Source organism: Chelonoidis abingdonii, chromosome 3, assembly GCF_003597395.2.
Source record: "Chelonoidis abingdonii isolate Lonesome George chromosome 3, CheloAbing_2.0, whole genome shotgun sequence".
NCBI classification, from domain to species: Eukaryota; Metazoa; Chordata; order Testudines; family Testudinidae; genus Chelonoidis; species Chelonoidis abingdonii.
The window spans coordinates 4,476,629-4,504,482 of NC_133771.1; the positions used below are offsets into that span (position 1 = coordinate 4,476,629).

The 27,854-nt window shown below is 50.4% G+C and overlaps 1 protein-coding gene across 1 annotated transcript in view; it reads left to right on the plus strand.

Annotated features, from left to right (window-relative positions):
• Positions 1 to 5,108, plus strand: part of KCNK3 (potassium two pore domain channel subfamily K member 3) — a 77,433-nt gene extending 72,325 nt beyond the window's left edge. The window contains exon 2 of the mRNA XM_032798629.2: positions 1,763 to 5,108. Within this exon, the coding sequence (XP_032654520.1) occupies positions 1,763 to 2,655 (893 nt within the window). The 3' untranslated portion in view covers positions 2,656 to 5,108. The remainder of the gene's footprint in view (positions 1 to 1,762) is intronic.
• Positions 5,109 to 27,854: the final 22,746 nt, after the last annotated feature.

Genomic DNA, 27,854 nt, shown 5'->3' on the forward strand with positions numbered 1-27,854 from the left:
GCAACAAAACTGATCCAAGGTTTAGCAAACCTGACCTGTGAGGAAAGGTTAAAAACACTGGGCCTGGTTAGTCTTGAGAAAAGAGGATGCGGGGGACCTGACAACAGTCTTCACATATGTTCTGGGCTGGTATAGGGAGGATGGTGATCAATTGTTCTCCATGTCCACTGAAGGTAGGACAAGAAGTACATTAGAACGGCCATATTGGGACAGACCTATAACCCCTCTAGTGCTATGGGGGCAATGAACAGATCAGAGTAACTAGTGAGTGAGTCATCTCCAGTCATCCGGATGGACCCTTCTCCAGAATTTAGGGGGACGTTTAGATCCAGGGGTTCAGTTCAGTGTTAGTAAAGGGGTGAAATGCCAAGTTCAGACCCAAATCTGGATCCAAGCTCCTGCTCGTCTTCACTAGATAATGAGGTCATGACCTTCCAAAGTCATGTTACCTAAGAGGTTAAATATGACTTTGTTGTCAGTGTAGACAGGCACCGTGATGTTTAACACTGTGTCAGCTTCTGATGGGTAAAGCCTACTAAAACCATAGAGTTAACCTGACCACCACCCACTGACATGATGTTAAATGCCCCGGCACCCATCCACACTGAGTGCCAGTCGTGTGGGTGAAATTTTGGCCCTACTGACGTCAGTGGGAGTTCTGCCTTTGACTTCAACCAGGCCAGTGCTTCACCCCAAGTTAGAATCATAGAATCATAAGGTTAGAAGGGACCACAAGAGTCATCTAGTCTAACCCCCTGCCGAGATGCAAGATGTGTTGTGTCTAAAGTTAGCTGACGTGATTTCTCAAGGTTGTGTTCTAAGACAAGCTAGTATTCAAACAAAGCGTAGGGGATGGTGAGCTTCGACGGTTTGGTCCTGGACCGTATCTCGGATCAGGGCAACTGATTACTAGCAAGTTTTCTCCTCCAAGTCAGAGGCAGCATTACAGTCCCTAGAGGCCAGTGAAACTCTCAGAGCCCAGGTCCTGTGATCCTCTGCTGGCTTTTTGATCATGTCATAGGCTTTATATGTTCTTTCTTTTTCTTTTTCTTTTCCTTTTTCTTTTTTGAGGTCATGCTATCCTCTTAGTCTGTAAAGCCATCTGTAATTATTCCTTGTAACTGCAGGATGAAGATAAAGCTGATCAGCTGCAGGTTTTTATTGCTGTTGGACTCAGTTGACAAGCAATTTCTAATCATCCCTTGAAGAAGCTGCAAGTACCGCAGCAGCAGATGTCCTGGGCGCTGAGCATTTGTCTTTTCTCCCACCCTTTGTCTTGTCCATGTAGATTGTAATCTTTATGGGAGAGGCACTTCCTCTTTCTGTGTAACTGTGCAGTGCCCAGCACAATGGGGTCCTGATCTTGGTTGGGGTCTCTAGGAGCTATCATAATCAAGATAAATAAGAGTAATATCCTGCAGAAAGGATTCATAGAGTCACAGAGTTTAAGACCACAAGGGACTGTTAGATTCTCTAGCCTGAGCTGTATATCAAGTCCAGAGAATTTCACCCAGTTATGTCTTCATTGAGCCCAGTAACTTGTGTTTCACTTACAGCATCTTCCAAAAAGGGAACCCTGAAAGCATCAAGAGATGGAGAATCCACCACTTCTATTGGTAGTTTGCTCCAATACATTTAGGGGAACCCATTGGTATGGCCAATCTGGACACCCCTGAACAATAGCTAAGGAAGGGAAGATGGGAAGAGAGTAGTGTCTGGAGTGTACTAACCAGGCAATGTGCTTTGTATTTATGCTCCGTAGGGTACGGCCATGCGGCCCCAAGCACGGATGGTGGGAAAGTCTTCTGCATGTTCTACGCCCTGCTGGGGATCCCACTCACACTCGTCATGTTCCAGAGCCTGGGTGAGAGGATCAACACCTTTGTCAGATACCTTCTGCACCGCATCAAGAAGTGCCTTGGCATGAGACGGGCAGAGGTGTCCATGGCCAACATGGTCACTATTGGGTTCTTCTCCTGCATCAGCACCCTGTGCATTGGGGCCGCGGCGTTCTCCTACTACGAGCACTGGAGCTTCTTCCACGCCTACTACTACTGTTTCATTACCCTCACCACCATCGGCTTTGGGGACTACGTGGCGCTCCAGAAGGATGAGGCGCTGCAGACCAAACCCCAGTACGTGGCCTTCAGCTTCGTCTACATCCTGACAGGGCTGACCGTCATTGGGGCCTTCCTCAACCTGGTGGTGCTGCGCTTCATGACCATGAATGCTGAGGACGAGAAGCGGGATGCTGAACACCGAGCGCTGCTCACCCACAATGGACAGGCCAGCAGCGTGCACACCACAGACACCACCTCATCTACCACCGCGGTGGGCGGGTGCGGCGGGGGAGGGGGCGGGGGCGGATTCCGCAACGTCTACGCGGAGGTGCTCCACTTCCAGTCCATGTGCTCATGTCTGTGGTACAAGAGCCGGGAGAAGCTGCAGTACTCCATCCCTATGATCATCCCCAGGGACCTGTCCACCTCGGACACGTGCGTGGAGCAGAGCCACTCCTCGCCTAGCCGCTACCCCGACACCCCATCCAACAGATGCTTCTGCAATGCCCAGCGCTCGGCCATCAGCTCCGTCTCCACGGGACTCCACAGCCTCTCGGCCTTGCGGGGCTTCATGAAACGCCGCAGCTCTGTGTAACTTCCCCCACCAATGCACACACAACACTGAGGACCCTTCTTTTTTTAACATAGAGAGGAAACTTATGGAGACCAGCAAAACCAGATGAAGAAAAACCATCAGATTTTATTCACATTCAACAGACAAATACCAAAAGGGACAGCCCGATAGACTGGGAGTATGTTGGATGCACAAATGTATGTGCAGACGAGTATGTCTGTGCATAGGTATACGGACATATAGAGAGAGAGAGAGAAATACACATGTGCAAGCTGGTAAGCTGTCTCTAATGTTCCTTTCACTGAGAAACTCTTTTGCATCATTTTGCAACAACTCCATGAAATGTGAAACTTGAAGCGAATACACAGATAGCTTTTTCAACAGCTGACGGAGAGGTGAGCATCTGAACGGCTCTGGTGCGGGCAGATCCTTCTCCGTTTGCATCTCTCTATTTATACCTCTCTGGACTGGCAGGTGGACCTAGTGTCCTCTTAGCACATCGCCCTGCCCACACCCTGCCCTAGATAAATACATGGGCTGTGCACCCCGCTGTGCTTCTAACCTCCCTGCCTCACTGTCCTGGTGAACGCGACGCGCCGGAACATCAGACACATTGGGATTAGCTTTGCAGCTGCAATGGAGGTTAAGAGGAGCTTGTAAGAGAGAGGACGTGCGTGTGTGTTTTTGCACACTCCCAATTTTGTACCTTCCATGCAGGTCGGTCAGTTACACACACAAAAGCTTCCCAGCCAAAGAAGCAAGCAGAACTCAAGATATGTCCTCGGGAGCTTTGGACAGGGGTCTTCTTCATGTTTCCATCTTCTCCTCCCCAGGATCTTCACTGTGTTTCTCTAAAAGATGCACTTCCAGTTTCCTATCGGCCGCCTATCGGCTCACAAAGTGACTACACTGTAATATCTGTCGCTTCACATCACGCCATGGCGTCAGCGCTTGGCTGCATCGTTACATGTCATGATGTCAATGGTGTTGTGATGTGACGCCCAACATAATCCTTCTGTAATCCCATGGGCTGGTCTCAAATCCCATGGGATGCAGGACTCTGCTGCAACCTGCGGGGAGGTCTGGCAACATCCATCTGCGCCAGGGACGAGTCCCTGCTCTTAGGCCAGCTGGAAAGGATTTTTTGTTTTCTACTGGTGGATCAAAGCCAGAGGTGATAGAAACACTGGTACCATTGACACACTGATAAGGCAGAGTGAGTCATAACTTACACGCCATAGGGAGAGACTTAGCTGATTTGATGTTTCCGATTAGAATGGCTGTTTTTCTGGCTGCCACCCTTCCACCCTATCCTGGGTAAGTCACATCAACTCACTCCCACTTCTGGATGGTTCTCACCTCTGACTTTTGGATCTAAGCGCATTAGTAGCCATGGCCCATCTGCTCATTCCTTCTCCAGCATTGTTCCTGTCCCCTCGACATCATTTGCTAACATCAATTCAGAAAAAAAAAAAAAGGGGGATTCCAGGGCAGCAAAGCATCCTTGTTAAAAGTCGTGGCTGCATCACCAAGCAAATCAGGCTAAGAGGGTCTTAGGCAGAAGCTTTTTAGATTTCTATGCACGTGATCCTGCCACCGCATCTGAGACAACAAGCTGGGTGTCACGTAGGCAGCTCCCCGATTCAGGCAGGGCTGGGATGGAAATCAGATCTGGGCCAGGAGGGCTCCTTTTTTAACTGTTTCTTATTCACCAAACCACAGGTTTGTGGTTTCATCTAGATCGCAGCTGAGAGGAGGTTGAAAGCTACAATGGCTCCTTGAAGATGAGGAGATAGGTACCTCCTCTTGCATTTGGGTCAGCACCCCTAAACTAAACCAGTGCATCCATCCATGTCGGGAAAGCTTAGAGACCCCCTAACCAGTGCAAGACTAGCCTGAGAAATAAAAGCCAGTGACCCCGTCTGTTTATTATTTAATATAAACCTGTTGTGTTTTGAACAAGGGTGTGTCTGCTCCGTCGCTGACCGTGTCTAAGTCTCTTCCATGGTAAGCAATAATGAAATGGGAATGGGTGTTGTGGACAAGTTTCTCTATCTAGCCATTTACTCATGGGTGGCTAACGAAACCATCTGTCTTGCCGAGTCTTAGCCACAAAGGGATCTTAATTGCACATTGCTGGGCTGGAAAGAATTCCCTCCTAAGATGCTCTGAAGAAGCTGCTGCCGTGGCCTCCCCTTACATTTGGTTCTGCTCTGAAAAGGGACCGTCTGAAAGCACTCACTTTGCCAACTGCAGAGCTGCTTTTCCTAATGGGATCCAGGGCATTTGAGAGGCAAGCTGGGTTCTTTCCTTCTCCCACATCAACTGCTGTTATAGGAACTTCAGTCCTTCGGTTCATAGTGAAAGAACAAATTCCAGCCCCCCTCCTCTATAGCTGCATTAGCTCCAGGGGTGGCTCCAGGCCCCAGCATACCAAGCACGTGCTTGGGGAAGCATGCCATGGGGGGCGCTCTACCAGTTGCCGCGAGGGTGGCAGACAGATTGCCTTCGGCGGCATGCCTGTGGAGGGTCTGCTGGCCCTGCAGCTTCGGTGGAGCCGCAGGGCCAGCGGACCCTCCGCAGGCACCGCCTGCGGGAGGTCCACTGGGGCTGCGGGACCTGCGATTGGCAGAGCGCCCCCTGCGGCATGCCGCCGTGCTTGGGGCGGCGAAACGCCTAGAGCCGCCCCTGATTAGCTCTGCTGGGCTCATGGGAATAAAACATACATTTGCCGCTATATGTAGCAGTTAGGACTCTGGGCTACTCCAGTGGGGCAAATCTGATGGGTAAGAAGGGGCTGTTTCTATAGAGCTATGCTCCTTTTCATGACCACAACTGCACTTTCTTCTGAAATCTGAGCAAGGGACCGGCAGGTAAGATCTGCTGCTACTTTGTGGTTGGCGGGGAAGAGTCAGGACTAGAGTGGATGGGGTTACCACATTGTACAAGCATCACAGGGAGGGTTGCCACGCCCTCTTTTCTCCTCCCACACCCCCATCTGGGGAGTAACCCCCCAGTGCCTTTTTCGGTACATCGCCTCTCGATATGCAACTTGTGTGGGGAAGCGGCTGCTGCTGGGGTGAGGCTGGGGCAGGCAGGGTTCTGCTAACTGTTTGTGGGCGCCCGATGGCATTGGGTGCCTTTCTTCCCCTTTCACCAGAAGAAGAGTTGATTATCAATTCTGTACCTAGATCATTGCTTCAATTCAGTTGCTGATCTCCTGTTCAGCTTTTGTCCCCGTTGCTGCATCTGTCAGTGGCAACATGAGATGCCTGGGTAGGGGGGACAGCAATGGACAAACGCAGAACAGGGCATGTGAAGTGGGAACCAGAGATGGCTCTCAAACATGACCCCCAAATCTGAGCACCCCAGCGGATGGAAGGCTCCATCCAAGTGCCAAGGAGTGCGATGGTGGGGATGGGCAGGGTGAAGACAGAGGACTGATTTGGTTACTGCCCATGTCCTGTGGCTAAGGGGTTAATTAAAGACACCCTGGCTTTGGGGATAACCAGGCAGGTTCGCCCACCCTTCCCTCCTCTTTCTGCACTGTGATCTCGATTGCATCTTCAGCATAACCCAGGAGAGCTCTTAGCCTCAGGTGAATGCCCTGCTGGGTGGGGGAGAGCCCAGAGCATGCTGCGAGATACTCCACAGGCGGGGGAAGGGAATCATAATGTTCAGTCCTTACCAGGGACACATTCTGGCATGGGATCAAAGGCTCCTGGCAGGGCAGGAAGCTGTGGGGATGCCAGGAGCAGCCCGCAGCCTCGCCCAAGATTTACCACCCTCCTGCACATCTCAAAGCAAGGTGAGGGCTGCTGTGACACCTCACCCCTCCCAGTGAGCCAAGGGCTTAAAGAGGCAGCAGTAAAGACAGAGGGGCCCAAAATTTGACCCGCCTTTCCCCCTTCCCCTTATTTGTTTCTATCTTTGCACGTTTCTAGCAGCTGAGGACCTCAAAGAACTTCACGGACATTAAGGGGCTGAGCCTGCCAGCCTCACTCCAGGGCGGGGAAGGGTCATTCGCCCCCTTTGACAGAAGGGAAACGCGAGGGCAGAGAGAGGTTATGTGGCTTGCCCAGGGCAGCAAGAGAAGTCAAGTGACAATGTGGAAACATATCCCAGCAGGTCCGAACAGCTGGTTCCCTGCCTAACCACGGCCCAGCACCCGTCCATGGGCCCTCAGCACACGGAGCACCCATTAACATCTCTGTGTCAGCAGTGACGCTGGCTCAGGGATGGAGGGAAGGTGGCTCCCACTCTCCCAGTCCTGGGGCAGTTGTGGCCCCCAGTGCAGGCTAGGACAGCCCTGAGGGTGTGCTACCCTGTGCCCCTCCCTCAATGGCTCCTATTGCTCACAAAATACCCACGACATAAGAATCCCCAGGCCAAACCTCCACTTGCGTTTGTCCACCCCCTGCTGACATGCTCTGATCTTGGGGCTCCCATGGAAGTGATGTAGAGATGGTGGAACCGGCTCTGCACTGGGCATGGAGACCACTTGCATGGGGAATTCCCTGGGAGGAAGCTTGCCCCAGGCCTCCAGCCCCTTTGTGCCAACCTAGCTGTTGGGCAGGTGTGACTACTGCCTTCAAGGTGCTGAGAACATGCAGGTCCCATGGCTTGTTTTGCCAGATCCGGGGAATTCCTGCTTCCAGTTCCATCGCTCAGCTTTTCACTAACGAAAACTGTGAAATAGCCATGTCAAATTACAGAAACTGTCGGCTCCAGATAGGCCATTTTTGATATGTCACACAAATGAGAAACTTTGTTTTCCTCAGTAAAAAAATAATACGGTTCGGCAATACAAACGATCAGCCCTTCCCCTCCCCGACCCTGAGTTAGGGGTGAGAGATTGCCCACAAGATTCATTTCAAAACGCCACCAAATAATATGTCCCCAAAAGTTCCAGGGTGAAATCCTGGCCCTTCTGACATCAGTGGCATTTTTGCGTTGATTTCAATGGTACCAGCATTTTACCACATGTTGGGCCAGTCTTCATCGCTTCTTCTTTCGACACAGATGCTTCCACTGAGGTTTCATCCCGGCATGTGACTGTTTGTCCCATGTACTGCAACACTGGAGGCCAAAAACAAAACAAATTCCCTGAGTCATATGAAGGGGAGAAAGGCAAAGAGAAATCTGTCTCAGATCTCTGCCGGGTGCTGCCCTCGTCACTGCTGGATCACAGAGATGTCTCTGCCCAGGACATGCACTAAAGATCTATCAAGCCACGCTTCAGCAGGAGCAGTGCCAGGGTTTTTGGCGCCCTAGGCGGGGGTCCTTCCACGCTCCCGGGAATTCTGCAGCGGGGGGGGTGTCCTTCCGCTCTCCCGGTCTTTGGGGCACTTTGACGGCGGGTCCTGGAGCGAGTGAAGGATCCGCCGCAGAATTGCCACTGCCGACCCAGAGTGCGGAAGGACCCCCCGCCGCCAAATTGCTGCCCTCCCAAATCCTGGCACCCTAGGCGACCGCCTAGGTCGCCTAAATGGAAGCGCCAGCCCTGCGCTTCAGTGCACTTGCTAAACTAAAATTGACAACAAGGAGCCAAGTCCCAGAAACCCTATTTCTGCAAACAAACGTGCACAGCCCAGCACTCCCATGCAACTCCAGTCTAAATGCGTGTGCACGGCCCAGTGCTCAGGAGCAGCCCTGAAATAACAATCCAGATGGAGGAAACAGTCCTGCAAGGAAACAGGTTTCCATTTCGTGCACCCTGTGCCGATGCATTATCCATGCATCTTGCTGCAGAGAAAAGGCCGGGGGAGATACCAAGTCCACAGCTGGGCCAGAAGTGCCCAGAGTTGAGGGTGGATTTAGACCTGAGGGGTGGTTCAGCCCATTCTAAACTTAGAGTTCAAGCACAAAGTTCAGACACAGCTCTCAGGGCCGTTATGATCCCAGGTTTGGGTCCAGCTCATTATAGCACATGGGCGTGGCCTTTCAGGGTATGTCTATACTGTAGTGTAAGCCCAGGCTTGAGCCCCGGCTCCAGGCTAAGCCCCTTTGGGTCTACGCTGCAACTGTGCTAACCCAGGGCTCAGACCCAGGGTCCCAGGACTCTGCAGCGCTGGAGGGTCTGAGCTCATTTCAAGCCAGGACCCAGAGTCCAGACCCTTTTGCTTCTCCCAGTGAGCTGATGGCTGCACTGCTGGGCGCATTCTTCCAGCACAGCCAGAGCTTCCACATGCCCGTTCAGCTGCCTTCGCGCACATAGGCGCCAACTCCATTGGTGCTCCGGAGCTGGAGCACCCACAGGAAAAAACGGTGGGTGCTGAGCATCCACCGGCAGTCCTCTCCCCATAGTGCCTCCTGCTCGCCGGTGGGCCCTGCCAATCAGCACCTCCTCCTCTCTCCCTGTGCCTACTGCCTATCACGGATCAGCTGTTTCATGGCATCTGGAGCTCTGGGGGGAGGAGGGGAGGAACAAGGGTACAGTGTGCTTGGGAGAGGAGGCAGAATTGGGCAGGGAAGGAGCATGGTGGGAAGAGGCAGGGAAGAGGTGGAGTGGGGGTGCGGCCTTGGGGGAAGGGGTGGAGTAGGGGAGGGGCCTGGGCACAGCCAGGGGTAGCACCACCCGGCAGATTGGAAACTCAGTGCAAGCCCCACGTGCCTAGGAGCCCTGCAGTCCGCCCGGATGATTTTAAGGGGCCCAGAGCCCCCACAGCCAGGGGCCTCTGGGCCCTTTTAAATCCCCCGAGCCCCAGGGCAATTACCCCCCATTGGCAGGCCTGGTTAACATACAGTGTAGCTATTCAAGCCCACGGTCCCCTAACATGGGTCAGCTGGCTCGAGTCCCACTAGCCCTGGACATACATTGCCACGTAGACGTGCCCTCAGAGATGGAATGTTTCTTAGGTGGGGCTTTGGCAGAGCCCATTATAAAGACAGAGGCCAGCTGCCCAGGGGTGTTTGAATTCGGTGGGGCCCATCTCTAGCAACTGTAGCCAAAGCCGGCTGTACATCTCCTTTGCATTTCAAGGGCCAATGGCACCTTTTTTTGCTGATGCAGAGGCAGAAACGCCTGTCTTCTCTGTGTGCGTGCTGTGTAGTCTCTCTCAAGAAGGTTGAGTTGGATGAGGAATGCTTGATCCCTCCTAGTGAGGGATCCACGGGGAGGGCTTTGAGGGAGGTGTTTGTTGCTGTCGGTGTTTAGAAGTGTGCAACTTACCCGCTGACTCCCTGGCTCTGCGCATCTGTTTTCTGGGGTGTGTCCTACGGGACGCCTGGTGGAAAGAGGATGTATGACATTTGCCTGTAGCTAACAGGCAATCTGTGAAAGTGAAGCTGTAGTCATAACCAGATGGAGCCAAGTGGCAAAGCCTGAGGCTGGAGTCAGAGCCAACGTCTGGGCAGCTCAGATCTAGGGTTCTTTGTTCTCCTAAATGTTGGAGAGGTTGGATCTCGAGACTGGGGGCAGCTTGGGCCGTTTGCTAACCACAACTTAAATGCATTTACCCATGAGGTTAGCTCATGCACTAACACCACAATGCATGACGGGGGATGTAACAGAGCCTGTCCTGGCCAGTCACAGTGGAAGTGTGCATGGCACAATGAAGATAAGGTCAGCTTGTAGGTAAGAATGTACAGACTGGCCCTGGGATAGCCAGAGATCATCTAGCAATTGTAGGTGCTTCTAAGGCATTTGTCATCTGCCTTTCTAGCTCAGCTCAGTCTGAGCATTTGTCACAGATTGGCAATGTCATAAGAAAAGCCAGGCTGGGTCAGACCATCTAGCCCAGTATCCTGTCTTCCAAGAGCAGCTGGTGCCAGATGATTCACAGGAAGTGAACAAAATAGGGCAATTTATCAAGTGATCCATCCCTTGTCATCCAGTCCCAAGTTCTGGCAGTCAGAGCTTTAGGGACACCCAGAGCATGGGGTTGTGTCCCTGAGAATCTTGGCTATAGCTATTGATGGACCCATCCACCATGAACTTATCTTGTGTCACTGAAATCTGGTATGCAGCTTACCCTTAAAAGCAAGATGCAGTCAAACAGGCTGATGTACTGCATAAACTCTGACTACTGGGGTGCGGTCGGAGGGGGGACAGCAGGCAGAGGTGGAAACCCTCATCGGGAAAGGTGCATATTTATGGAAAAGGTGAAGGAGGGGGAGGGAGATCGGTTGCACTCAGTTCCTGGGGGAAATTGGGTTTTGCCTAAAAAATGGAAGCTAGTACTTTACACACACACACACACACACACACACACACACACACACACACACAGGAAGAGCACACACACAGCTCAAATTATGGAGGGGAAAAGGGAAACATTTTGAACACAACTTTTTAACAAACAAAAAAAAGAAAAGAAAACTAGACTGGTTTTCACCAAACTAACTGAAAAGCTGATACTGGGAGTGCCCAGGTTCTGCCCAGATAAGAAGTTCCATGGGCAATGAAACAAGGCAGAAGTAGTTTGTACCCAGGGCTGCAACCCCCAGGGCTGCCATGAGGGAGCCGCGGAGCAGTTGGGCGTTCTATGTGGGTGCACGTAGAGAGCTGTCTGGTTTCATTTTCATGCAAAGTGTTTTGCAAAGCAAAAGCAAAATCTCTCATCCCTCTCACCTTCCCTTACCCCTTCTTCCCAATCGGTAGACTCCCGAGTTCCTTTCCTCCACGGCTCCATGCACACCGACACCAAAGCCATGAGCGGAGATCATATTCGGGACCTTCTGCACCAAAGCATAGCGCAAAAGGCATCACTCCGCTAGCTGCGAGCCCGTAGCAGGCTCTTATAGCTGTTGGCACCTCCAGGGGGGGACACAGTAATGCACACTAAGCAGTGGATTCTCCACCAAAGTCCATAATGGTGATTTTCTAACCCACCCAAAGCTTGATTCATTTGGGTTAGCGGTGACAGATGATGGAACGCAACTGTTCCTAGAGTAGCATTTTCTAAGCACGAGCCAAACCTGTATCTCACCTTTTAATGAATGAAAACGTTTCTAATACTTGATGACATGTACATACTGTTAGATATGAGAAGATATTTATTATAGATGAAGGTATATTCATCATATCTCTATAAATATATAAATACCGATTGTAAAGGAGCATTTTGGGGAGAATTTGGAATAGGGTTTTGATGCCTCTGGGACATTTTCTCTCAGCATCTTTCTCATCTTTAGACATGGAGAGAGTTAAACACCGTCAGACCAAGGTTATCTGTTTCTCATGCCAAAGCATACTTGTACTGCTGTTCTACTTTCATTCTAGAGAGAAATAAAGTCTGATTCAAAGCTCAGAGTTGCCTCCACCTTTTCTTCTCAAGGGACGATTTGGAATATATTCAGATTACTTATGATTCTTTGCACTATTGTCACAGACCTAATTGAGATCACAGCCTCATTGTGCAAGGTCAGGGTGGGAAAACTTTTTTGCCTGAGGGCCACATCTGGTTATGGAAATTATATGGTGGGCCATGAAGGCTCATTATATTGAGGGTTGGGGTGCGGGAGGGGGTGAGGGCCCTGGCAGGGGGGGTGGGCTCTGGGGTGGGGCCAGAAATGAGGAGTTCAGTGTGCGGGAGGGGGCTTTGGGTTGGGGCAAGGGTGCAGAGGATGAGGGGTGAGGGCTTCAGCTGGGGATGTGGGCTCTGGGGTGGGCCCGGGGTTGAGGGGTTGGGGGTGCAGGAAGTTGCTCCAGGCTGGGACAGAGGGGTTCAGAGAGTGGGGATCAGGGCTTGGGCTGTGGCAGGGGTTGGGGCACAGGAGAGGGCCAGGGGGGCAGACTCCCAGCAGCACTTACCTCAAGCAGCTCCCAGAAGCAACGGCATGTCCCCGCTTCGACTCCTATGCAGAGGCGCGGCCAGACGGCTCTGCACACTACCCTGTCTGCAGGCGCCGCCCCTGCAGCTCCCATTAACCATGGTTCCCAGTCAATGAGAGCTTTGGGGTCAGCGCTTGGGGTGAGGGCAGCATGTGGAGCCCCCTGGCTGCCCCATCTGTAGGAGCTGGAGGGAGGACATGCTGCTGCGTCTGGGAGCCATGTGGAGCAGGGCAAGCCCCTGACCCCACTCCCCAGTTGGAGCACCAGAGCAGGGCAAACCCCAGACCCTACTACTTGGTGAGAGCTCTGGGGCCAGATTAAAATGTCTGGAGGGCCCCCAGGTTGTAGTTTACCTACCCCTGTGCTAGGTTCTCTGTACATGCCTGTAGCGAGCGATAGTCCTTACTCCAAAGAGCTAAATAGACAAGGAAGAGCGGGGAAGGGACTTGCCCAAGGTCACTGGCAGACATGAGACTAGAAATCAGGAGTCCTGAGGCCCATGCCCTGCCTACTGAACCACACTGCTTCTCAGGGTCAAGCGGGAGCTGAATTTTATCTTCACCGTAGGCAGATAAGTCTATGAGAAATATTTGCTATAGACAACCAAGCTGCAAGATGCCGGCCTGGTCCCCTTCCTGAACTCCCTTCTGCAGTACTGCACCCTGATTTTTAATTCGTGGTTTCCTTCCTGAAATCATTTCCTTCGCTGTGCACATGCTGGCGTGTTGTTGCAGAGTTGCCTGCAAGTGATGGGCTGCACATGCTGCATGGGAGCAGAAACAAGGGCCAGGAGAGATGGGAATTCAGGGAGAGACTAGGAGCAGCTGGGTAGAGAAACTGGTGCAAAGAGAATGAATGGAGAGACAATGGGGACCCAGGAGCAGCACCACTGGGGATAGAGGGAGTCGGCAGAGCCAGGGGCCCCTCAGCAGTTAGAGAGAGATCTGAGAGCAGAGAAAGAACCCTAGGAAAGAGATGGTGAACAAAGGGGATGGGAGCAGAGGGAACTAAGGGTGTGAGAATGAAGCAAGCAAGGAGTGTAGGGGCCTGGGAACCTAGATCTCAGAGACCAGGGGTCTAATCCTAAACTATCTGTCTGCCAGTGGGGTCCATGGCATCGGCCATTTCTTTGCACTTGTATTTATACTTGCATCTCTGAAATGTGAAGGTTTATTAATTGGAAAAGCATGTTTTCCTGCCTCCTGACATTTCCCATGTCAAAAGCTGCAGCATTGTGTTTTTCCAGGACTTCTACCTCGTTTGATCAGCCACTGGATCTTGTCACTCAGATCACATCCCTCTAAGGAGCTGAGATCTAGCTAGCTAACGTCTTCTACTGGTGTCCATCAGTGGAGTATGTCAGCACTTAGGATCTGATGAGAAATACCAGAATTCGCCAGATAAATTTGATCTCATCTTTCCTCCCCGTCTCTACTTTTATTATTTGTCTTACCATAGTGCCTTGGAGTCATGAACCAGGACTCCATTGTGTCAGGTACTGTACAAACAGAACAATAAGGCAATCCGAATTGGCTCTTATTCTGTATTAATAGCATAGCCTAGCTATCTACCTGTCTTCAGTACCTGCACAGCACTTATTGCCATAGTTTCTGAGCACCTCATGGTCTTTACTGTGTTTATCCTGATAACTGCTGGGAAGCAGGGCAGGGCTATACTCCCCATTGTGTAGATGGGACACTGAGGCACAGGGTGGATTACTGTCTTGCTCAGGTTCATGCAGGGGGCAGAACAAGGAACTGAACCCTCGCTAGCGCCCTAATCACTCAGCCAGCCTTCTCCTCCACCCTGGTCCTGACTTGGGCTTCTGCATCTGATTGTAGCATGATTATTAATAAAGCACAATAGTATCTGAGGGGCTGATCCAAAACCCACTGAAGTCAATGGAAAGATACCAAGGACCAGCTAAGTTCTCACTCCTGCTTCCTGGCTGTCATAAACAGATAGTTAAGGGTTAATGTCTCTTTTACCTGTAAAGGGTTAAGAAGCTCAGTAAACCTGGCTGACACCTGACCAGAGGACCAATAGGGGGACAAGATACTTTCAAATCTTGGTGGGGGGAAGTCTTTGTTGTGCTTTTGTGCTTGTTTGTGTTCGCTCTCGGGACTGAGACGGACGGACATATTCCAGGTTTCCAAAATCTTTCTGAATCAGTCTTTCATGTTTCAAGTTGTAAAGTAATAGGCCAGCAAGGCGGATTAGTCTTATGGTTTGTTTTCTTAACTTGTAAATTGTGTCTTTATTGCGGTAAGGATTTTACTCTTTGCTGTAACTATTGAATCTAGGCTAGGTGGGAGTCCCTCTCGTCTATATGAATCTGAATACCCTTAAGCATTCCATCCTGATTTTACAGAGATAATTTTTACTTTTCTTTCTTTAATTAAAAGCCGTTCTTATTAAGAATCTTGATGGTTTTTTCCTGTTTGTAAATCCAGGAATTGGAGTCTGAACTCACCAGGGATTGGTGGGGGAAAGGAGGGGGATGGTGAATCTCCTTGTTTTAAGATCCAAGGAGTTGGATTGGTTCTGAAGCCTCTCAAGCAACCCAGGAGGGGACAAGTATGGGGGGGAAGGAAAGGATGTTAATCTTCTCCTTGTTAAGACCCAAGGGGTTTGGATTGTGTTCCCAGGGAGGTTTTGGGGGAAACATAACGTGTGCCAGACACTTATATCATCTGGTGGTGGCAGCTTTACCAGATCTAAGCTAGGAATTAAGGCTTACGGAAGGAAGGGTCATGCAGGGTCCCCCACATTTGTACTCTAAAGTTGCAAAGTGGGGGACAAAACCTTCACTGGCAAAGATTGCTGCAAGGTGCAGTAGCCAGTGTCCTGACCTTCCAGCTACTGAAGCTCCGCTCAATCCCGTCATCTCCAAATTACTAGAAAACTAAAGACGAGCTGGAGGCCCACCAAACAAGGGCAACGAAATGTAGGCAGTGGAGGCATCACTGAGGCAGGGAGAGAGGTCTCTTGAGTACACAGCAGGCAAAATGGGTCCAAGAGCCTTTTGGGAGAGGAGGGGGAATACCTGGGGACAGGCTGTCCTACAGCACTGTGTATGCTCCTCCACCAGGCCACCTTGTCGGGGACGGTAGTGGGAGGATTCTCCGACAAGCACGAAGTGACGAGATCCCTGCTCGCTGCCTCTCGTCCCAAACATTGTCCTCCTTCTGGCTGTGCGGCCTCGTCAGCTGGATCAACTTAGCGGGGAAGCCAGTGTCCACTTCAGCGCAAATGCTCTAAGAACGTCGTACCCCCCTTCTTCCCTGCGACCGCCCTCCTAACGCAGCTGAGTGCCCCGATTCTCAACCCCCCCCCTCCCATGATCTGATCATCCAAATGAACTGACTTCAGTAAATCATAAAACTTCCACAGCGCCTTTGATTCAACAGGCCTTCACTCAGTTCTTTCAAAGCCACCCACTTCCAGGAACCTTCAGCCCCATTGTTCACTGACAGCCCTCAGCCACCCGCCAACTGCCACGGAACCTTCAGAGCCCCATTTGTTCCACTTGACAAAGCCCCTCTAGCCACCCCCCAACTGCCATGGACCTTCCGAGCCCCAGTTCCACTGACAGCCCCTCAGCCACCCCCACCGGCCACGGAACCTTCAACGACCCCAACATTTCCACAGGACAGAACTCAGCACCCCATACTTGCCACGGACTCCAGAACCCACATTCCCACAGGAACAGAACCTCAGCCCCCCCAACTGCCACGGAACCTTCAGAGCCCCAACATTCCATGACAGAACTCAGCACCCCCAACTGCCAAGGAACGCTTCCCGCCCCATCCGTTCCCACTGACAGCCCTCAACACCCCCAACTGCCATGGACCTTCAGACCCCCAGTGTTCCAGTGACAGCCCTCAAACCCCTTCAACTGGCCCAGGAACCTTCAGACGCCCATCATTCCACTGAAAGCCCTCAGCCGATCGCCCCAACTGCCATGATCCTATAGCCCCTTGTCCACTGAGAACCCCCAGACCATCCCCAACTGCAGGAACCTTCATAGCCCCGATCCATTCACTGAACAGAACCTCAGCTACCCCCCCAACTGCCATGGAAACCTTCAGAGCGCCCATCGTTCCACTGACAGCCCTCAGTACCCCACAACTGCCACGATACCTTTTCATACCCATCATTCAATGAGGAACCTCCAGCCAGCCCCCCCAACTGCCAGGCCTTCCACATCGCCCATTCATTCCAGCTGACAGAACCTCAGCCCCCCCAACTGCCAAGGAACCTTCACCGCCCCATCATTCCACTGACAGCCCCTCAACACCCCCCAACTGCCATGGAACCTTCAGACCCCCAGTGTTCCAGTGACAGCCCCTCAACACCCCTCAACTGCCAGGGAACCTTCAGAGCCCCATCATTCCACTGAAAGCCCCTCAGCCATCCCCCAACTGCCATGGACCCTTCACAGCCCCATTGTTCCACTGAGAACCCCCCAGACATCCCCCAACTGCCAGGGAACCTTCATAGCCCCATCATTCCACTGACAGAACCTCAGCTACCCCCCAACTGCCATGGAACCTTCAGAGCCCCATCGTTCCACTGACAGCCCCTCAGCCCCGCCCCATCCTAACTGCCATGGAACCTTCACAGCCCCATCATTCCACTGACAGCCCCTCAGCCCCACCCCATCCTAACTGCCATGGAACCTTCACAGCCCGATCATTCCACTGACAGCCCCTCAGCCACCCCCTAATTGCCACGGAAACTTCAGAGCCCCAACATTCCACTGACAGAACCTCAGGCCCCCCCACCTGCCACGGAACCTTCAGAGCCGCAATATTCTGCTGACAGCCCCTCAGCCACCCCCCAGCTGCCAGGGAATCTTCAGAGCCCCAATGTTCCTCCCTGCTCTCATGGATCCTTTGGGGCCCCTGAATTCCACCAGACAGAGCCAGAAACAACTTCACTTGCCATGAACCTTGTGGGAAGGTCAGGGGGATCCCAGGCCTGTTGCGGGGGGGTGGCGGGGAGGGCGAGAACATGTGCCCCTGCCCATGCTGTACCTTTTCTGTGGCTGAAGTAGACTGAACTTCTTTCAGAGGATATTGTGCACAGGACCTCAGCAGGTCCACGCGGGGAGAAGTAAGCAGCAGGAAAGTCTCCCTGCTCCATGCCCTAATAGGTGCAGCTGCTGGATTTTTTGAGCCCACCCACAAGAATTCATTTTCCAATATGAAGTAACATTAGGAGATGGATATTTTTGCTTCAGTACCCGATCCCTGCTTAGCAGGCATCCAGCTGTCAATTGGGAAGGTATGGAGGTGTTGCCACCCTGTTTCCAGCATGGAGAGGGATACACATTAGGGGCAAGAAATCAAACTCATCCTGGGAGTGGGGGTGATTTCAATCTCTGTATTCCAAAGCAGGGGAGGGAAAGGAAAAGAAGGGAATTACCTGCAATGGGATTTGGCCAAGACCCAAAGGCAAGCACCTCTGCTTGGAGAGCAAATAGGATTAGCTCTGTAATGACTGTGTGTGGTCCAGAGCTCAGTTTTACATTGCATCTGAAAGGGAGCACCCTGGGAGTCATGTGCCCTATTGACAGAGCAGCAGCCGCACTTCCCACAGCATCTTGGGAGGTCTCCCGCGCCAGTACTGGCCAAGTCCCATCCTGTTTAACTCATAAGCCCTGATGGGTTCCTAGTCCATGAGGCCTGCCCACTGCCTCTTCCCTTAGCCAGGTTGCAGAGTGTGCTGAGCCACACACCAACACAGCTGGCAATAATCTTCAAATAATTGCCCTTTTCTGCCAGTTTCTCAACAGCTTTTCTTTAAGTGGATAATATATGCTCAGTTCACACCAAGTCAATAGCAGCCCTGAGACACCATCTAATCTAATAACATTAAACCCTGAAAGGAAGAAATCTGCCTTGGCTTACCCTGAGAGCTGCTTATCTCATGAGACGCCCCATCCCCAGTGCATACAGGAGTAAGGCACTACCAGGTTCGGGTACCAAGGGGGGAGGGATAGATAGCTCAGTGGTTTGAGCATTGGCTTGCTAAACCCAGGGTTATGAGCTCAATCCTTGAGGGAGCCATTTGGGGCAAAAATCTTTTCTGGGGATTGATCCTGCTTTAAGTAGAGGGTTGGACTAGATGACCTCCTGAGGCAGGCGTGGCTTCAGGCACCAAGTGCATGCCTGGGGCAGCAAGCCACAGGGAGCACTCTGCCAGTCATCGTGAGTGTGGCAGGTAGGCTGCCTTTGGCAGCATGCCTGCAGAGGATCTGCTGGTCCCACAGCTTCAGCAGACCTCCCACAGGCTGCTGCCTAATTTGCAGGACCAGTGACCTCCCGCAGGCAAGCCGCTGAAGGCAGCCTGCCTGCCTGCCCGTGCTTGGGGCAGCAAAATACCTAAAGCCGCCCCTGTCTTGAGATCCCTTCCAACCCTGAGATTCTATGATCAGACACGCCCTGAAAGTTATATGCCAGCAAAGGATTGTTCTCCCTTGTTGCTCTCTGAATTGTGGCAAACCACCATCCCCTCTATCATAAGAGCGCCCTCCCAAACACATTCAGAGTAGGACACTGGAGGGCAACATTAGCTATTGACTTCAGGGCTGCCCTTTTGCCCACCACAGTAGCTTCTTTATGCAACAGAACCTTGGATCCCAAGGTCCCAGCTCTCCTCTGAGCTGCCAAAGCCATAGCGCTCCTGTGACACTGGCAGACCAGGTGCCAGCTCATGCCAAGGTTCCCAGGTCTCCATGGGACACTGACAGATACCTAGCTAGACGCTGTCTAGCTCCCATGTGTGTTAGTGCTGTTGAAGTGGGTATCAGAGTATCGAAAGGTTTAGTGTTCAGACTTGGTTGAATACTTGGTGAGTTGCTCCGTCTCACTTATTGACATCCCACCTTGTAAGGTCAGATCTGAACAGGTGCATTGTGAGCCCAGACAGGAGAGAGATGTTAACTAGCAAGAAGGGCTGATCTTCAGCAGAAGGTGTTACGCCCTTCCCGAAAGGAAAGGTCCATTGATACCAGATGAACTGTTGTGGATATTGCAGCTGGAATTTCTCCACATACCATCAACGAGAGGACAACAGACTTTTTTGTTGTTATTCTGCCTCCTCCCACGATGATGCCTCACGCAGAGGACTGCTCCCATCAGCCACAAGAGAATAAAACCCCTAAGAAGGAATTGCTGAGCTCGCTGCTGCTTGGACTCCATGGGGCAAAGTTTTCTAGGCATCAATAAGAAACCCTAGAAGCTTGACCTGGGTTAGCCCTAAAGGACATAGAGAGCTTGCTTATTATAGAAGCTTCTGTTACCTTTTAAAACCTAAGAGTATAACTCATTTGTGTGTCTATTTTTACCTGCTTTAACCTTGTAAATAACTCCCTGGTTTTCTTTTCAATCAATCTTTATATAGTTGATTACAGGATTGGCTACAAGCCTTGTCTTTGGTGTGAGTTCTAAGGTGCAATTGACTTTTGGGACTGAGAGTAACCTGAATATTGCTGTGATTCTTGGTGTAAGGGACCATCTACCACAAAGGCAGGCTCACCTGGGTGGCAAGACAGGTTGGTGTACCCAAGGGGACTGTCTGGGACTCCATGTCAGGGCTTTTATAGTGCCTGGGGAGTTCACACTTGATCACTGGTTGGTGAGATCTAAGTGTAGAACTCGCAGCCAATGTGGGGTTTGTGCCCTGGTTCCTACCTGTCTGACCTGAGGTGGGCAATCATGCTTTTGAGTCACTGCAGGCAGTGTCACCAGTGCCTCTCGTCTAGCTCTCTCTACAGCATCTTTCCATCCTAGATCTCTTTATAAACTCAATACATTGCAATTAAACATCCATGGCTGGCCCAGATCAACTGACTCAGACGTGTGAGGCTCAGACTATTGGGCTGTTTGTGATGTAAGTGCATGGGCTTAGGCTGGGGCCTGGGCTGTAGCGGGAGAGTCCCAGAGCACAGGCTCCAGCCCGAGTCCGAACGTTTACAATTAAACAGCCTCGTAGCCCAAGTCAGCTGACACAGGCCAGCCACCAGGGTTTAATTGCAAGGTAGACATACCCTAAGACACTGTTATGGTGAACACAGGTCTCGCCCCTCTCCAGCGCATTTCCGACCAGCTAGCTTAGGCAACTCCCCACTCAGCTTGCTGGCTTCTGCAAAGCCCTTTCTCAGGGCCTGTCTACACTTGGAAAGCTTCAGCCGCAGGGCTACAGCTGTAGCGCTTCAGTGTAGACACTACCTACACCAAGGAGAGGGGTTCACCTGTAGGCCATCCGCCTCCCAAGTCGGGGTAACTAGGTCTATAGAAGAATTCCTCTGTCAGAGGCTAGGCTGGCTTAGCTACACTGCTCAGGGAGGTGGAGTTTTTATATCCCTGAGTGACATAGCTTTTGAAGGTAGACCAGGCCTCCAGCACCGAGCTCTTCCATACAACACATGGGGAGCCAAGGCTGAGGATTCCAAACCAACCCAAGCCTGTTTCCCAGAGCAAGAGCACTGGTTTCTGATGCTCTTCTCACTCCGACATCACAGCAGCAAATCCAGCACAAGATCTAGGCATCCACTAAGTCCTATTTCAGCCCTACAGGCCAAAGTGGGACTTTAATGCTGCCTACGCATCATATTCAGTCCCTGGACAGGGATGAATTTCACCCTGCGAGCACGCCAATTTCTTTGTATATCACTGTACAAATATTTACAATCCACTGTAACTATTTAAAATTCTTCCCTGTGATTAGGGAGTACGGCAGACCTTCCTGCAGTGCATTAGCTGCCTTACAGGAGAATTAGTGGTTATTTATGCCACTGGCTTAATTTGGGAATAAGATGCAAATGATCCCAAGGAAATAAGTGAGGAGAATTGCCAATCACCTCTCCTGCTGGGGTAATTATCTGGTTGTCATCACCAGCTCTCGGTGCAAAAGAAAATGCTGCTGAGAAACTTATGATGGCAACGAATCTAGTGGTGAATTGTTAACCAGAGACTCACAGATGCAAAGGCATGCGGTAAAGGGAGCGAGTGAGAAATGTGAGTCACCTGCTATGGACTCCTGCAGTGTGGTTATGTCTTTATGAGTTGTAAACGTGGGCTCAGACTCAAGATCGAGCCCAACACCCCCTACCATCCCCACACAAATCTGTTTGACTCAGGACCTGGGTGCACTCAGCAAGCCCAAGTCCTGTTGTGACTCGGAAGTGTGCCATGGCATTTTGCAGTGTGGACGCAGCTCAAGCCACAGACCCGAGTCAGAAGGATAATGCCGTATGGACATGTTAGCAAGGCTGTGAGGCCCATGTCCAGCAATGTGTAAACCCAGGTTTACAGTGCAGGGTGGACAATCAAGTGCAAGCCCATGACCCCATTCAAGTCTGTAAGCACGGGTCCCACAGACCCAGGCTTACAATGCAGTAAAGACACACCCTGTAACGCTAATCTAGTCTAGCTATGGGACTTCCCAAATATTTGCCACTTAGGAATCTAAGCACTGGCCCTGCATTGAGAGAGAAAAGCTTGTCTAGTGACTACTGTACTGAACTGGGACATGGGAGATCTGTGTTCAGTTCCTGATTTAGCCACAGGCTCCTTGTCTGCCCTTCGCCCACTCACTTCATTGGGCCCCTCTCTGAGAAGGAGAGAACAACCTAACTTTGTATCTCTAGATTGAGAGCTTTTCAGGTAGAGACTATCTCCCACTATGCGTCTCTGCAGCACCTAGGCATTCTGCAGCTTCTGCCTTTGGGCATGTGCTTTAGGCAGTGCAATTAGACAGGGTCACTTCCCCTTTCAGTTTTAATGGAGTTGCTCAAAAACCACCAAATACGGTTTGTGGGAGATTCGGGGGGGATATTTGTTTATTTTTTAATTTCCGGGGCGGGGGGTGAGAGCAGGTTTTTTAAAATGAAAAAAACAGATGTGAAAACCAAACATTCAAAGCAATTTCCAGTAAATATTTTAGGGTTTGGGTTTTTAAAAAAGGCTTTTAATTGAAACTTTTGATCAAAACATTTTTGTCGAAAAGCCACTTTTTTGTTGAAAAAAGTGATTTGATGAAAACATTTCTCCCAGTTCTAGTCAATTTCATTGTCAGCTTCTCATGCATTGTTACACTCTGGCAGAAGTTCTGATTTCTTAAAACCTACTTTTGTTTTGGGTGGGGGGGGGTTAACACTCCTGGAAATCATGGAATCATAGAAATGTATGGCTGGAAGGGACCTTAAGAGATCATGTAGTCTGACCTTCTGTGCTGAGATAGGACCAAGTAAACCTGGACCATCCCTGACAAGTGTGTTTGTCCAACCTGCTCTTGAAAAGCTCCAGTGACGAGATTCCACAACCTCCCTTCAAAGCATATTCCAGATCTTAACTCCCCTCAGAGTTAATAAGCTTTTCCTAATATCTAATCTAAATCTCCCTTGCTGCCGATTAAGCTCATTACTTCTCCTCCTACCTTCATTGGACATGGAGAACAACTGATCACCATTCTCTTTATAACAGCCCTTGACACATCTGAAGACTGTTTTCAGGTCCCTCAGGTGTTTTGTTTTGTTTTTTTCAAAACTAAACATGCCCAGTGTTTCTACTGATCCTGAGTTTTGTAAAAGCAATGTCAAATTGCAACTGCCTCAGCAACAAGATTTGAACTTGGAAATGTCCCCACTACACAACAGACCACTACTATCCAAGGCTAAGGAAAAAGCTGTAATGGGCTGTTGTGTGTTGGTCCCTTAAAGGGCCAACACACAACACTGCCAAAACATAGGCTCTTTCATTAAAACTGTTGAAAATTTGCTTGATTGTGGCATTGTCCCTTTAAGAAACATACTGGCGGTAGAGAGAGACATGTTCTGATCTTGTTCCCTAGGCTGTCTTGTAAGTTCATATTTGGTGAGGAAGATAATTAAAATACTCAAATACATTTAATTAAGGGAGTTAATTGACTCTAAATCCTTCCACATGGCTGCAGAGAAGCCATCGCAGGAGGAGTAATTGATCAAGTTTGTTTTTAACAGGATGTGTCCATAAGGCTTAGCTAATAAAGAGAGGGTGATGTGAGTGAGGCCTGTGTGTTTTGGATGCCGCAGTCTCTCTGCCTGCAAATATTAATCTTTCATGGAGCCTTCACTTTACTGCTTTCGGCACGGCTGCTCATATATTGTGACATGTTTCAAAGCACTGCACCACTGGTGCACTTCCACAGTCTCTGTATAACAGAAATTCCTTTCAGAGAGCTAATTCCTTCAAACTCCTGACCAGCTCTTGTCCATTCCTCTCTCTCTTTCTCTCTCTCACACTCACACACACACAGTCTAGGTCACAGCTGGTGCTTTCAGTACGTTTTCACCTATTGATGCACAAACAAGCATGGGATTTTTGCAACTTTAAAAATGGCTTATTATTTAGGGTGCCCCATACCACAGGAATCCCGAGGCCAAATGAATTTACATGTTCCTAAGAATGTCTACCCTGGACCCTGACCTGACCTCTCACTTTTCAGAATGATAGGACTTTGGGAGCAGAATTTAGAGAGGGTGGAAAATTCATCTTTCCACAGTTCCACATTAATCTCTTGTGTCTCCATAATAAAAGCAACATAGCCCTTAAGATGAGAACCTACTCTCAGAGCTGAGGAATGACATGATCTGTTCCCATCTCCCTATCTCTCTTCCTTCATTCTGTTTATGGCCCTAATTCAGGTCATCTTCCCTTTAGGTTGTAAGCTCTGTATGTCTTGTACTTGTTAGCAATATAGGGCTTATGACACATACTATACAGGTTCTGATTCCAACCACTAGAGGGCAGTGGTGTCTCTTCCCCCCCCCCTCATATACATACACCCCCCCTCAGTTCATTACAATCCCTTGCACTTCTGTAGCGTCTTCCATTCCAGGATCTCAAAGCACTTTACAAGACCAAAGAAATTAGCTTTGCAATAAGCCTGTGTGCTAGGGCTCATTACCATCAGTTTATAGATGAGCAAAGCAAGAGGCTAAGTGATTTCCCCAAAGTCAGACAGGATATCAGCTGTAGAGATGGGAAATGAAACCCCATTTCCTGACACCTTCTCCTGCGTCTTAACCATCTCCTTTTGAAGAGTCCTGAGAGCTGTTTGCAAAGCTCTCTGCAGGCAGCCAACCGGCGGTGCATCATGCCAGAAGCATCAGCTACAGAGATGTCATGGTGATGCGGTCTAATTGCTAATTGTGCTCAGGAAACAGCAGCCTGCCTCCATCCACATTGTCACCCATCCCAAAGAGCATCTATGTCATCATCTTAGGAGTGAGTCAGGCTCGGGCATCAGACGGGGGGATCCGTGTGCCGTATGGCGCTGTTTAAGCAGAACTGATCCTCTGCCAGGCAGGTCGGCCTGGGGACTGAATGCATTTGCACAAGCAGAGTAGACAGGGTAGCTCAGCTTTCCCAGATATGGAAGCCGGAGGGTTGGGAGCAGTTAGCAGGTGAGAAGCCAGCTTGCAATGTGACACAGCAGCTACAAGAAAAGCGAATGGTCCCAACTCATCCATTGAAGTTAGTGGAGATGAACTGGGCCCAGTGCGTTTTGGGCTACATAGAGCAGGGAAGTAATAGTCTCTCTACTGCCATCCAGTGACTGGAGGCTGAAGCTAGACACGTTCAGCCTAGAAGCCAGGCACAGGTTTTTTACACAGAGGGTAATTAATCACTGGCACAATTTACTTAGGGACAGGATGGATTTTCCATCACTTGGAGTCTTTAAATCAAGACTGGGTGTCTCTCTCTAATGGAGCTACTCTAGGGCAACCACAAGTTCTGGGTCTGATGCAGGAATCACAGGGTGACATCTCCTGCCTGAGCTAAGCCGGAGATCAGGCTTAGTAGCAGAGTGGAGGGTAAACACAGGTAAACAGTTTACTCATTTGGGGAATATGGCATTTTACCCAGCTCTCCTTCAAGGAATACAGCGTTTACTCATTCCCACTCTGCTGTGTCAAGCAAATCCTAGCTGCACAGCCCCCGCAACTGACGTGCGTGTTACGTACTGGCTGGTTACACTCAGCCAGAAATATATTTTAATGGCACGTCTGGTTTTCGCCCCTGATGTCATCCTAGCCTAAACCCAATTCATCATAAAGGCATCGCTGCACAATCTTCTTGCCTACCGTGCCACTGAAACACCTAAAAGGTTAGTTTGCCCTCTTCTTGTTTACCGCTACAGCCCTGCTCAGACTGCGTGGGCATGACGGTCCCTTCTGGCCTTAACATCCATGGATCTGCTGAAGGCTCCGGTGAAACCAACTCTGTAGTCTTACCTGTGTGTTAGGGACAAAAATACGCATGGGAGGGAAATCAGAGACAGAGAAGAGAAACAAAAAGAAGGAAGGAGGTGGCGGATAGTTCAGCGAGATGTTCATTGGGCAAAGAAGTCACGTGGTATTTTTTTTCTATTCACTGATTGGATGAGCAAAGTACGGTTCCCGTGTGATGGTTTTCAGGGTACTCCAGACCAGGGCCGGCTTTAGGCCTATTCCACCAATTCCCCCAAAGCGGACCCTGCGCCTAAGAGTCCCCGCGCCCATTGAGAATCCCTTCCCTGGCTAGAGGCAGCTTTTTAATTTTTACTCACCTGGTGGCGCTCCGGGTCTTCGGCGGTGGTTCCTTCGCTTGCTCTGAGTCTTCGGGGGCACTTCGGCGGCGGGTCCTTCAGTGCCGCCGAAGACCTGGAGCGAGTGAAGGACCCACTGCTGAAGTGCTGCTGAAGACTCGGAGCATCACCCAGTGAGTACAAGCCCCACACGTTTTTTTACGTGTTTTTTATTCATCCCTGCCAGGGCCCCATCGAAACTGTTTGAATTGGGCCCCGCACTTCCTAAAGACGGCCCTGCTCCAGACCATGAGTCACCTTGTTACCCCCGGTGTACACCAGGAGAGAATTTGGCTTGGGTTTAGCTAGCTGTCAGCTTCCTAACACCCCCAGCCTGTCAGCCACCCAAGCACTCTCCTCTGGGCTATGCCAGTTCTTACTCCGCCTTGCAGGTTAACAGTAGGTGCACCCCAATCCCGAGTCCCTTTGAAATCTTCAATATCCAGCCCCAACATTGGCTACTCACAAAACTACCAGGTCTGCTTTTCTCAAAGGAACAGGACACGCCAGCTTGTAAGAGTCAGGTCAGGACCAGCACTTTGCTGAACGTCACAGCACGGCAATATATTGCTAGTGACATTTATTACCAAGGACTAGAGATTCAGGAGATGGTGAGTGAGGATATTGGAAACAAAGGGTTACTTAGTGAAAAAAAATCACAACACGCTTTCTAGAGACTAAACTTAACTACCAGGTTAACTTCCTGTAGAAAGAAGTTTCTCTCATGTAGCAAGGTTGGGTCATAAATGTAAACGCATTGTCTGTTTTCTTCCTAGGTGCAGGATGCAGGGGGTCTTCTTTACCTCAATTTCGTTGTCTTTGCTCACAAGCAAGACAACTACCTGTGGCTTGTTTTTCTTGTGTGCTGCTTCCCTGTTGCCGTCACATCTCTTGGTTAACATTTTGATTTAGTATGTAAAATGGGCAGCATTGTGCCAGCTTATACTGCTTAACTTACATCCCGACAGCGATACACATTTCTTACCTCCTGTCTGACAGGAAACCTGTTCTTCATCTCTGCTGGTGACTAATACCTTGATAGAGTTTAAAACATATTTCCTGTATATAGACACATGACATGAAGGACCAGTGAACCACCACCTTTCCTTTGAGCCCCCATATGACATTATTTCATGAACTAGAATGTACATACCAGAATCAGACTATTCCTGTAACTCCTCCTTGCCAGTTGGAATTAAGGGGCTCTTGGGTTACATCAAGGTTTGGTGACTGACCCCATGAGCTCTCAAGTTAAGAGCATGAGCCTTTCTAGGTTAAGCTAAAGGACAACATCTCCTAGCTGGGTGCTGTAGCTGACTTGCATCCTCTGTGGAGGAGACAGAGAGAGGGGTATTGGAGAGGGCACTTGGAAGGTCAGGTGGCCTAGTAATTAGCGCATCTGTCCTCCAGCCCCTTAGCTCTCTGTCAGGGGGAAGTAGAGGTGCCTGGTTCCTGCCCCTGGATGGAAGTATTTTGGCCCCACCTGCATCTGGACCTTTGCTCTTACATAGGGGGTGGTAGAGGGACCCCGAACCTCCCTCTTCACCGGGTCCCAGCCAAGGGCCCTGCAGGAAGTAACGCCATCAGGATCCTTCCCGCTAGGGTGGCCAGACATCCCGATTTTATAGGAACAGTCCCGATATCTGGGGCTTTTTCTTATATAGGCACCTATTACCCCCCACCCCCATCCCAATTTTTCAAACTTGCTATCTGGTCACCCTACTTCCTACAGAGAGTCTCAGTCTGCCACCCTGGGTTACTTCGTACCTTCGTGAACCTTCAGTTACGTCTAAAACAGCCAATAGTTTAACCAAACAAACAAAGGAGC